The sequence below is a fragment of the Delphinus delphis genome, chromosome 15, assembly GCF_949987515.2.
Source record: "Delphinus delphis chromosome 15, mDelDel1.2, whole genome shotgun sequence".
Lineage (NCBI taxonomy): Eukaryota > Metazoa > Chordata > Mammalia > Artiodactyla > Delphinidae > Delphinus > Delphinus delphis.
This window is the reverse complement of record NC_082697.1, coordinates 21,260,268-21,272,898: the sequence shown is the minus strand read 5'-3', so window position 1 is coordinate 21,272,898 and position 12,631 is coordinate 21,260,268. Positions and strand designations below refer to the sequence as shown.

Here is a 12,631-nt window from a genome sequence, read left to right as displayed (position 1 = left end):
CAGACACTTAAAAGATAAGACGCTAGACCACAAGGTACTTATTGTATCATATAGTTAAAAAGTGAAAAAGGGAGGAAAAACCCAAGAAGTACAAAAGGAACTTAGAAAAAGAATGAACACCAAAAGGGAAGGCTTCATGGAGGGAGGAGGATTTATATTGGGGTGGGGGGACTACACACTTGGGGCTGCATGGGAAGGCTGTTCAAGGAACAATACCTCACAAGCAAAGGCCAGAAAGCAGAAAAGTTGTAGTCCCTAATAAAGGCAGAGACGAGAGGGAGACACCATCATGGCAAGTGAGCCATGCCTCACACAGGGGTGATGTTCTGATGAAACCACCTGCTCGGGGCCTTTGTAACTTGCTGTTCCACGATATATCCTCACGGCTTGCTCTCTCATCTTTCAGGGCTTTACTCAAATGTGAATTCTGAGGGAGGCCTTCTCTGATCACCCCAATTTAAAACTGCAACCCATCCTCACTCCTCTCCTGCCCTGCACTCCCAATCTCCTTCCCCTGTCTTTGAAATTTTCCTCCATAGCATTTAGTACCATCTGTCAAACCAAGTTATCCACCTATTTGTTTATTGTCTCTCTCTTCCCACTAAAATATAAGCTCTATGAGGGCAGTAATAGTTGACAGTTTTGTTTATTGCTTCCAGCAAAGAGCAGGCATTCAATAAATGCTTGTTGAATCAATCACCATAGACCAAGGTCTGGCTCTCTTTGGTGGATCTTTTATATCAGATATGTGTGAACTGGAGTCTGGGAAAAACCCACCATCCTCTTCTTCTCCTGGGGTGAGTTATTCCTACAGGTAGTTGATCTCATCCATTACAGGAGGATCTTACTAGATTCACTCTCAGGAGGCAATCATAGTTCTAGATTTTGACTGTATGCCAGCCCATTTTTAGGGTGTTTCCAGACAGAATAAGTATGAGAACAGGAATCTGACAATCTGGGTGATAGTCCTGGCTCTGACAGTACCTGATCTGTGGTTTCCATGAATTTTAGTTTCTTCAACATAAAATAAACTTGGTGGATAAGATGATCTCTAAAACTTCTAACTTTGAATTAACTAGCACATGGTAGAAAGACTGGGTTTAGATCCCAGAAATAGGAGTTTAAATAAAAGAATTGCCAACACAAGTTCTTGACTAGAAAGAAGAGAATTAATATTTGTTGAAAAAACCCACCATATGCTAGGCAATGTACATAAATAAATTCCTTGTCTACAAGCTGAGTACACAAGGTTCAGACAGATTAAGTGATGCCCAAGGTTACACAGCAAGCAGTGGGATTCACGTCAAGCCTGTGTGACTCCAAAGGCTGTACGCATTCTTTTCACTACACCAGAGGTTTCCAACCCAACTGTTTATCAGAACCAAGGGGAAACAATGTAAGTACAGATTCCTGGGCCTCACACCAGATCTACTGAATCAGAATCTATGTTGGGGGTGGGGTGGAACAGGTATGTTTTGGGAATCTATTATAAAAGTTTGCAAGGTCAGTCTGATGATCCATGAAGTTGCTAAAAGAGTAGAGTAGATCTCAAATGTTCTTACCACACACAGAAAAGGGTAATTTTGTGAGGTGATGGAGGTGTTAACTAACCTTATTGTGGTAATCATTCTCAATATACATACACTGATATGTGTATCAAATCGTTACATTGTACATCTTAAACTTTTACAATGTTGTATCTCAATAAAGATGGGGGGAACAAAGAAAAAGAAGGCTAAGTAGGAGTGGGGAGACAGGACTCCCACTTCTACCTAACAGTAATTAGGAGCCCTCCCTCATGGGTGTCAAAGGAGGCTGAGTGAGGAATCTGGACTTCTACCTACACTTGGAAGTAACAAGGTTGGTCCCCCCACCCCTGCCTTATCCTGCCAGAGTGGTTTCAGAGGAAGCCAACTAAAAAGAAGACTTCTATAAGGTCCAGAATCTTAGAACATAATACAAAAATGTCCAGTCAAAAATCATTCACCATACCCAAGAACCAGGAAGATCTCCAAATGAATAAAAAAAGAAAAATCAATCAATATACGTTAACACTAAGATGACAGAGACATTAGAATTACCTGACAAAGTTATTAAAGCAGCTGTGATGAAAATGCTTCAATAAGCGATTATGAACTTGTTTAAAACAAAAGAACAGAAAACCTCAGGAAAGAAATAGAAGATACAAAGAAGAAACAAATTTTAGAACTGAAAAATTCAATAACAAATAAAAAGCTCAGCAGATGGGCTCAACAGGAGAATGGAGGGGACAAAGGAAAGAATCTGTAACATGGAAGACAGAATAAGAGAAATTACTCAATCTGAACAACAAAGAGAAAACAGACTGAAAAGAGGCTCAGGGACCTATGGGACTATAACAAATGATTTAAGCATCCCAGAATGAGAGAAGAAAAAGGGCAGGGTTGAAAAAGTACTCAAAGCACTGAAAGCTCCCCAAATTTGGCAAGAGAGATAAATCTATATACTCAAGAAGCTGAGTGAACTCTAAACAGGATTACCCCAAAGAAATTTGTACCAATTATAATTAAAATTAAAAGTTGTGAAAACAAATGACAAAAAATCTTGAAAGCAGCCAGAGAAAAATGATACCTTGCCGATACGGGAAAAACTATTTGAATGACACTGGATTTTTCCTCAGAAGCCATGTAGGCCAGAAGGAAGCAACACAATAATTTTCAGGTGCTCAAAAAAAAAAAAAGAACTGTCAACACAGAATCCTATACCCAGCAAAAATGTCCATCAGGAAAAAAAAAAAAGAGGAATGAACTGGAAAGATATCCTCAGATGAAGGAAAACTAAGAGAATTTGTCACCAGCAGGCCTACTCTACAAGAATGGCTAAAGGAAATTCTCTAAACAGAAAGGAAATGTTAAAAAAAAAAAAAAAAAAGAATCTTGGAACATCAAAGAGGAAGAAAGAACATGGTAAATAAAAATATGTATAAATACAATAGGTTTTTCTTATTTTTAAATTTTCTAAATTGTGTCTGATAGTTAAAGCAAAAATTATAACACTGACTAATGTGGTTCTAAATGTATCTAGAGGAAATATTTCAGACAAATATAAACAGGAAAGGGTAAAGAGACATAAAGGAAGTAAGGTACATATACTTCACTAGACCTGTCAAAAGTAAGTTATATACACATAATATGATACCTAGAAGAACCACTAAAATGGTTATACAAAGAGATACACTCAGAAACACTATAGATAAATTGAATGGAATTCTAAAAAATGTTCAAGTAAAGGAAGTCTGGAGAAAAAAAGAAAATGGAGAAACAAAAAAACAGAACAAACAGAAAACAAAAGAATTAAATTTCAGACTTAACCTCTAACATATCAATAATTATATTAAATATAAAATGTCTAAATACACCAATAAAAAATGACTGTCAGAATTGGTTAAAAAATATGACTTAACTACATGCTGTTTACAAGAAACTCACTTCAAACATAATGATATAGTCAGGTTGAAAGTAAAAAGATGGAAAAAGATATTATCATATAAACATTAATCAAAGGAAAGCAAGACTAGCTATATTAATATCAGATAAAGTGGACTTCAGAGCAAAAAAATTACCAGAGACAAAGAAGGACATTATATAATGATTAAAGCGTAAATCTATGAAGAAGACATAGTAATCTTAAGTGTGTATGCACAAAACAGAGATGCAAAATGTGTGAAGCAAAAATGGATAAAACTGAAAGGAAAAGTATAGGTGGTCACCACAAGTATAGGTGGTGACTTCAACATTCCTCTCTCAACAACTGATAGAATAGCAATTATAACACAAGAGCGCAACTACACCAACCAACATTTACATAATTGACATTTACAGAATACTATTGACAGTAGGATATACATTCTTTTCAAGTATCCACAGAACACACACCAAGATAGACCATATCCTGGACCACAGAATAAACCTCAACAAATTTAAAAGAACTAAAATCATACAGTGTGTTCCCTAACCACGATTGAATCAAACTAGAAATTACGAATAGAGAGAGAACAGGAAAATCTTCACACACCTGGAAATTAAGCAACACATTTCTAAATAATTCATGGACCAAGGAGGAAATGTCACGGGAAATTTTTACAAAATACATGGAAATGAGTGAAAATAAAAGTTCAACAAATCAAAATTTGTAAGACGTAGGTACAGCCATGCTGAAAGGGAAATTTATAGTATTAAATATATATATATATATTAGAAAAGAGGAAAGCTCTTAAATGAATATCAATAATCTAAACTCCCACAGCAAGAACCTAGAAAAAGACAAATAAAATAAAATAAAGTAAAGCAAAATAAATCCAAAGCAAGCAGAAGGAAGAAATAATAAAAATCAGAGCAGGAATTGAAGTTTAAAACAAAAAATAGAGAAAATCAATGAACCAAAGAAATGGTTTACAGAGATCAATAAAATTGGCTTCTAACTAGACTGATGGGGGTGGGGGGAGGGAGAGGGAGAGAGAGAGGGAGAGAGAGGGGGAGAGAGGGAAGGAGGGAGGGAGGGAGGGAAGGAGGGAGGGAGGGAGAGAGGGAAGGAGGGAGAGAGAGAGGAATTACCAATACCAGTCCTACAGACTGCAGATATTGAAGGATAATACAGGAATACTACAAATAATTTTATACACATAAATTTGACAGATGAAATGGCAAATTTCTCAAAAAATACAAACTACCACAATTCACACAAGCTGAAATAGATTACTGAACAGCCTTATAAGGAAACTGAATTTATTATTTAAAGACTCCCAAAATCAAAGAAAAAAGAAAGAAGAAGCCTTCAGGCCCAGATGGTTTCACTGCAGATTTCTACCAAGCATTTAAAGAAAATTAACACCAGTTCTACACAATGTTCTAGAAATGGAAGAAGAAGAAACACTTTCCAATCCATTTTATGAAGCTAGTATTACCCTGATACCAAAACTCAATAAAGATAATATAAAAAAATTTTAAAACGGCAGACCAATTTCCCTCATGAATATAGATGCCAAAATCCCAAACAAAATATGAGGAAATATAATTTAGCAGTATGCAAAAAGAATTACACACCATGACAAAGTAGGACTAAATTTCAGGGATGTAAGGCTGGCTCAATATTTGAAAATCAATCACTGTTATTAATATTAACAGGCTAAAGAAGATAAATCACATGATTATATCATCCTCATCTTTCTGACCTCTAAATGTTGAAGTGTCCTAGGACTTAGTCACTGGGCCTCTTTTCTTTCTATACCTGTTCCCCCTATGACTCCCACATTTATAGCTCTACCTCAGATCTCTCCCTTGAGCTCCAGACCCATAAACCCAATTGCCTATGAGATACCTCTACTTGGACAGGCATTTCCAATTAGACATATACAAATCTAAACTCCTGCTCTTACTACCCAAACCAGCTCTTCCCACAGTTCAGTACATACATGCAAACTCCATTCTTATGGTTGCTTAGGCTAAAACCCTTAGGGCCATATAAGCTCTTGCTTCTTTTATACCTCATACCTATGCTGTCAGTTAATCCTGTGATCTCTTCCTCTAAAATATCCCCAGAATCTGACCCTTTCTCACAACCTCCACCCTGGTCTGAGTCTTCCTTTCACCTGAGTTATCACAACAGCATAGTCCTCCTGCTCCTACCTTTGCACCCTTACTGTCTATTTTCTACTTAATAGCCACATGCTCCTCTTTTGCTCAAAATGGTCCAATGGACTCTTGTTTCATTCCGAGGAATATCCAAAGTCCTTACTATTGCCTATAGTCCCCCACACGATATGGTCCCTGGCAACTTTTCTAAGCTCATTTCTAGCCTTCTGGTTCACATCACTTGAGCTGTCCTCTTTGCTGGTCCTTGAAAATGCCAATAATGGTCTGACCTCAGGACTCTGCACTTGGTTTTCCCTCTGCCTGGAACATTCACCACATAGCATAAGGCTATGCTATGAAGGCTGTGATCAAATGTCACCATATCAGTGAGGCGTTCTCTGACCTCACTAATGCACGCCTATCCGCCCATACGTGCATTCCTCATACCTCCCTTTATTTTTATTCAAGGCATTTATAACTTTCGGGCTCATTTTACACACATGTTTATCTTCCCCTGCAGAAGGTAAGCTTCCCAGGACATGGATTCTGTCTGTTTGCCTAGAATAGTGCTTCAGACATAGGTTCTCAAAAATTATCGGCTGAATGAATAAATCAACCACTGGCTCGGGAGTGAAGAATTTGGGATAAGATAACCTTGATTTGATTCCTGGTTCTGTCATTTCTTGTGTCCAAGTGACATTGATTACTCACCCATGTTTAATGTTTTCTCATTTGTCAAATACTGATAATAACCCATACCCCACAGGACTGTTGTAAGGATTAAATAAAAGAATGTTCATAATGTGCTTAATACACAGTGACTTGGTATAAAAGTGCTCAGTATATGACACTGTTACTTAATACAGAAAGATGGCCTAGATTTGGACTCAAAGGCCCTAGGTTATAATCATGACTAGATATTGACAGTGATTTTAAGCTATTCACTTATTTTATATTAATTCACTCAGTCAGCTACGAATAAGGTGCTGGGGTAAAAAAGACAGATAAAGTAGAGTCCCTTCCCTCTAACCTTAGTTATGTGATCTTGGGTAGGTCACCCAAGCTCCCTCAGCCTCATTTGCCAAATGGGAATAACATAATACCTATTGCATAGCTTTGTTGTATTAAACGAGTCACTATGTGAAAACACAGTGTCTAGCCCATAGCAGCAGCTCGTTATGTTGGCTCTGATTATGATGATTCCATTCTGAAGGAGGAGTAAAAGCACCTAAGCAAAGAACAGTGCAGTATGAACAAAAACAGGCATCAACTAGTACAGTGCCTCCTAACTGGAACCTGCCCACAACTGGTCAGTTCCACTATGATCAGGACATTTAAAAATTCTACTATGTCTACAATAACCTAACTCCCTACCACCACCCCACAGCAGTTAGAAGAACAAATTTCTCTGCTGATGTGATAATTGGAATTTAAAACTTTTTAAAAACAGTTAAAGGATAGAGTCTCAAATAGAGTTTCTTAAAGGAGGTCAACGAACCCACTGACTTCCTTACCCCAGTCCCCCACAAAGTTAACATGTATTACTTAAATTTGAGCAATAGTCAAATGAACCCCCAGAAGGCAGCCTGTAATTCCCTGAATACAACAACCAACTGAGCCGGGAGCACAAGGGTGTGTTTGACGGCGGTCCTGTCACAGACTAAACATCGGAACTGGCCACTAAAGGTGGTCCTGGAGGCCTAGTGGGAGCCCACCGCGTGAGAAGGGGGGGCGTCACCTTTGGAAAAAGAACAGCAAGAGCCAAGGCGTGGAGGCGTGAAAAGTGCATGTGGGTGGCTTGGCAGAACCAAAAAAAGCTTTTTGTGGGGGGCGGCCAGAGAGCAGGACACGTACAGAGGAAGAGTGCTGCTGGGGCCTGCCAGGTGAGGGAGAAAGGTCCCGTTCCATTCCCAGGTCATGATCTCTCTGCCTCAGCATCCCCTCAGGATCCCCTTCTAAGGGCTCGCGGTTGCTGTCTCCCTCCGTTTCGCGCCACTCTCCCTTACCTCGTCTTCCAGCCTTTCCCTCACTCTCGCACCTCCTCTGCCGCGCCGGAAGTGACGCGTAACTCGCGCGCCGCACCGCGCCAGAAAGGTTCTGCGGGAGCGGGAGAAAGGGTTCCGGTGACACTCACTGCGCCGGCGTGCGGGCGCGAGCGGTCAAAGCGCCTTCCGGAGGCCGCCGAAGTGCGCCCTTTTCCCTGTCTGTCGCTTTCGGAGTGCTCCGAGCGAGATTCAAAGAGGCATTCGCCACGGGAGGGGTGTTTTACTACACTCTGACACCCCCCCCCGGTGCCCCGCCACTCCGGCCCTTGCCCTTTGACCCTGCTCTCGCGGCGGGGTGAGAGGTCGGTGGCCATCTTGTGGCGGCGGCGCGGGCGGCTGTTACTGCGGAGACCCATCCCCTCCCCCTCCTGGCACCCCGGCCGTCTGTCAGTCATAAAGAGTCCCGCAGGCCGCCAGGTGAGGTTCCGGCCTCGTGCCATCGCTCTCCCCGCCGCACTGGGCGGCCCAGGCCGATCCCTGCCGGGCCTCACCGCCGCCACCATGTCCTCCTTCTCCGAGTCGGCGCTGGAGAAGAAGCTCTCAGAGCTGAGCAACTCTCAGCAGAGCGTGCAGACCCTCTCCCTGTGGCTCATCCACCACCGCAAGCACGCGGGACCCATCGTCTCGGTGTGGCACCGCGAGCTCCGCAAAGGTAAACACTCCTTCTACCCCCATGGGTCCTCCTCCCGGGTAGCCCTCTCCCGCACCCCGTCCCGAGGCCCCTCTAGCTTCTTAGCTGAGCCTGGTTTTCCAGGCCTGGGCCTGTGATTGATTGCGCTTCTGAGGTTGGAGACAGTGTTATCCCCATTTCTCGGAGAAGGAAACCGAGGCCTGGGAAGGTTTAAGGTACTTGTCTGAGGTTCCACCGACCGGGGCTCAGGACTCCCAGTTAACCCAGCCGCTTTCCTCTCCGGCTCCTCCTGACACTTGTGACCATTATTCTCTCGGCAGCGTTGAGCGCCTGGTGGAGGGTACAGGCCTTAGCCTGTTGTGTGCCAGGCAGTTGCTGGGCATTCGGAGTAAGATTACCTAGATCGAGCCCTTGGCTCAGTCACTTGCTAGCTGAGTGATATCGGGCAAGTTTCTTCTCTCTAACCCTCTGTTTTCTCATCTGTCAAAAGAGGACAAGGGTAACTGCCACTTCCAGAGCCTTTATTCTGTGCCAGTCACTGTGCTAGGACCTTATATATATCCTCGCACTTAGTCCTCAGCACTGCCCTGGGAAGTGGGTACGGTCACTGCCCTTGCAGAGAAGTCAAGGGGCCGCACCACCTAGACCTTGCCTCTCAGGTTCCTCTTCTCATGCAGCTCTCCTTGGTTCTAGGCCCTGCTCAGCATCTGGCAGCCATTGATTGAGCTCAGCCTGTTGTGTGCCAGGCACTGGGTTGGGAGCTTAATAGCATGTTGGCTCCAGAGGCCAAGCGCCTCTGGAGCCTGACTTTGCCATTTACTGAGCCCCCGCAGCTTCACCTCTCTTTGCCTCAGTTTCCTGATCTGTAAAATAGAGATAATGATAACTGATATTTACTGTGCCTTTGTTCTGTGCCAAGTGCAGTACTGATATCATTACATACATTGTCATTTTTTACGGTCTCAGAGTTCTGTGAAGTAGGAGCTCAGCAGATGAGAAAAAAACGGAGGCTCAAACAACTTGGGGTGAAGAGTAAACAGGATAATCCACATGAACATCTAGCATGGTGTCAGGCAGAGTGTAGGCACTGGATAAATAATGGTGAGGTGGGATACTGATTACTCAGTGTGGGGCATGTTCTTTGCCTCGAATTGCTTACAGTCTGCTGGGGAAAGATGGGCACCTACACAGCTATCTGATACCCCAGTGAGCTTCATAGCAGAAAGCTGAGCAAATGAAGCTTAGCGCTGTTTTGGACAGCCTGTATGTGGTAGGCCCTTTATAGCATAGGAAGTAACTCTACATGTGTTCTCTGCTATCTGTGAGGTCAGGATGTCACTCTGTTTTACAGATGAGGAAACTGAAGTGGCTAAGTGGTATTTTCAAGGCCTTAGAACCAGTGAGGCTCAGACTACATCAGACTGGCAGACACCAAAATCCAGGATTCTTTCAGGAGACCCAGTTCTAGTCCTCTGGCAGAGACCCCCCGCCCCCCAAATATCACTGCTGTACTGAGATGGGGGTCCCCTCAGCCCTCAGGGTAGTTGGCGGATAGATCCTGGGCCTCCCAGAGCCCCATTCATGTACCCCACTGTGCCATTCAGATACCATTTCTGTCATCTGAGATGTGGCGGAAAAATTCGAATTGCTTTCTACAGGATCCTATCTGGTAGGATCTCAGAGGCACGTCAAAATCCACCTCAGATGTCACTTCTGTGAAGCCATCTTGATTCCCCACCTCACCCTATTTGAGATACAGAAAATAAAGAGTACTTTCGTTTATGAAGCTCCTTTAACCCTAATCTCATATGATGAAACCTTAAGTTGTAAGTAGGTCAGCATTATTATCCCCATTTTATAGATGAGAAGATACAGATATGAAGAGATGAAGTGCTTTGTTCATGAGTGTATAGTTGGGACATTAGCCCAGAGCTCTGAGACGCCGAAACTTGTTTTCAGGTGCCCGGTGCATCAGTGCACTTAATAAGTGAAGGTGATCATCTTACTCCAACCAAACCCGTAGTGCTTTTATTTATTAGAATTAATCTGCATTTATTTCATTCTTACTAGTTATGTCTCTTTCACTGGATTATGTTTTGAGGGAGAAACTAGCTCTTCTAGTTGTCCGTAATGTACACAACATTTAGCATGGTGCCTGTTAACAGAGTTAAAAAATAGTTCAGGTGTTAAATTGTGGTCTCTTGACATCATTTTCATGGCTGAGTAAAGGATCCAAGCGGCACTGTCTAGAGGTTTCTGTGATGAGAGAAATGTTTTATATCTGCTCTGCAACAAGGTAGCCTCTTGCCATGAGCACTTGAAATGTGTGACTAAGGAAGTAAACTTTCAAATAAATACAATTGAAAATTTAGTTCCTGAGTTTTGTTAGCTACAAATTAGGTGTTCAGTAGCCACCTGTGGCTAGTGGCTATCATACTGGACAGTGCAGAACTACAGGATGCTCTTCCAAGCATCAGTGTACAGTTTCCTAATACCCAGCCTTCCTTCATGAATTGAAAATGCCCCGGCACTGAAGTGGAAAAAGATTTTGTGCCCTAATGTTAGAATTGACTAGCCCTTTAGGTTCTAGCCCACCCTGAATCTTTAAAAATGGACATTTCTATCTATAGCCAAGTCATTTCCTTAAGACATTTCACAAACCATCTCTGTTTTGCCTCCAAATATTTATGAGACTTTAAAAGTTTTCTTTTTCCTGCTTAAGTACTACTTCTATTCATGATGTGTTATTTTCTTTCCATTCCCTAGGAATAATCCTTAATTTATCCCTTTGGGCTCTGTTCTAGGTAGAACTTCTCCCTTTCTTTTTGGAGCAGTTTGGTGTAAAATACCCTAAGATGAACATTTTTTAGTAGTGCTTTTGTACCTTACGTTTGCACTCCTACTACCTTTAGTAGTGCAGGTAAATAGGCCTTTTTTTAAAAAAAAAATTACTTTCTCTAGATGTCAAAACCAGCCAAACAAGTGAAAAATTTTGGTCAGCCAGTAATTTAAACTTTGCTCAATAACTATTTCAACCAGTTTGGAATGGGCCTCGGTAGGGAGTGAAAGAATCCATACTGACATATTGGAAAGACATTTGAACAAGTGAGTTACCACCCAGGGCTGGAGTAGAGGGTTGTGTGTGTCATGTGTATTATGACCTTGTGTGTTCAGGTGCTCTAGGGCTTTGTGGGTTTTTGTTGTTGTTTGTTTGTTTTGGCCGCACTGCGAGGCTTGTGGAATCTTAGTTCCCCGACCAGGGATCGAACCCCGGGCCCTCGGAAGTGAGAGCGAGGAGTCCTAACCACTGGACCTCCAGGGAATTCCCTTTAGGGTTTTGTTATGTTACCTTTACACACATGGTGCTCATGTTGATTATTCAGGATGCTGGATGTGGAGGGAAAGTTTTATCCTAAATTCCCATTGCTAAGTTTGACGGTGATGAGAATTAATTGGCATTGTAGATAGTGAAAACCTTGGCTATCTTAGCTATCACATTTGTAATACTGCAAAATGTTTCAGGTCTTGAATGGCCAAATTGACATTTTACAATATGGATTCTGGGTTTTTTAACATAAAGTATATTAGTCCGATTTGCTTTGTAGAAGTTCTGTTTTACTTTTTTTTTTTTAATATTTATTTATTTATCTTTGGCTGCTTTGGGTCTTTGTTGCTGCGTGCGGGCTTTTCTCTAGTTGTGGTGAGTGGGGACTACTCTTCGTTGCGGTGCACGTGCTTCTTACTGTGGTGGCTTCCCTTGTTGCGGAGCACAGGCTCTAGATGTGTGGGCTTCAGTAGTTGTGGCTCGCGGGCTCTAGAGCGCATGCTCAGTAGTCGTGGTGCACGGGCTTAGTTGCTCCGCGGCATCTGGGATCTTCCTGGATCAGGCTTCCAACCTGTGTCCCCTGCATTGGCAGGCGGATTCTCAACCACTGCGTCACCAGGGAAGCCCTCTTTTACTTTTAAATCTAACTTTCATGGCGTTATAAACTTGGTAGTTTAACTTGCTGCAACATCCTAGAACAAGGTTTGCTTTAAAAAAAAAAAAAAAGCTTTTTGCCGTAATCATACCTTTGTAGCAACAGTGGGATATTGAAGCTATTGACACTTTTGTTCTGTTTTCGAATAATAATTAGAACAGTTAAAGATAGCTCCAGGTTTTCAATATTCTCATCTGTTGGCCATCTAAACTAGGTTATTATCAGGTTAATACATTTCAGGATATCCATATTTAATTTTATGAGCACTTTAAGTCATCAGTTTCAACTATAACATGCTTTAAAAATCTTGTTTTTAACTTAAGTTATTCTCCTGTAGCCACATTTTAAAATGTCAGATCTTGAGCT

General features: G+C 41.9%; 2 protein-coding genes across 13 annotated transcripts in view; one reads left to right on the top strand and one right to left on the bottom strand.

Moving 5' to 3' along the window:
* TTI1 (TELO2 interacting protein 1) overlaps positions 1–7,728 on the bottom strand; it is a 45,497-nt gene extending 37,769 nt beyond the window's left edge. For 2 of the 7 annotated variants that reach the window (XM_060030801.1, XM_060030802.2), the window contains exon 1: positions 7,616–7,728. The gene's annotated coding sequence lies outside the window, so the exon portion shown is untranslated. Of the gene's footprint in view, positions 1–7,463; positions 7,546–7,615 lie in introns of those variants that run through there. The other 5 variants (XM_060030800.1, XM_060030795.1, XM_060030797.1 and 2 more) reach the window with 5 other exon arrangements.
* An 11-nt stretch (positions 7,729–7,739) lies between these two features.
* The window catches only part of RPRD1B (regulation of nuclear pre-mRNA domain containing 1B), a 77,130-nt gene continuing 72,238 nt past the window's right edge, over positions 7,740–12,631 (top strand). For 3 of the 6 annotated variants that reach the window (XR_009522088.1, XM_060030807.1, XM_060030804.1), the window contains exon 1: positions 7,744–8,306. Coding sequence is in view for 5 of the 6 variants with exons in the window: in XM_060030807.1 (XP_059886790.1) it covers positions 8,156–8,306 (151 nt within the window). In the remaining variant the exon portion in view is untranslated. Of the gene's footprint in view, positions 8,307–12,631 lie in introns of all 6 variants that reach the window. The other 3 variants (XM_060030805.1, XM_060030806.1, XM_060030803.1) reach the window with 2 other exon arrangements.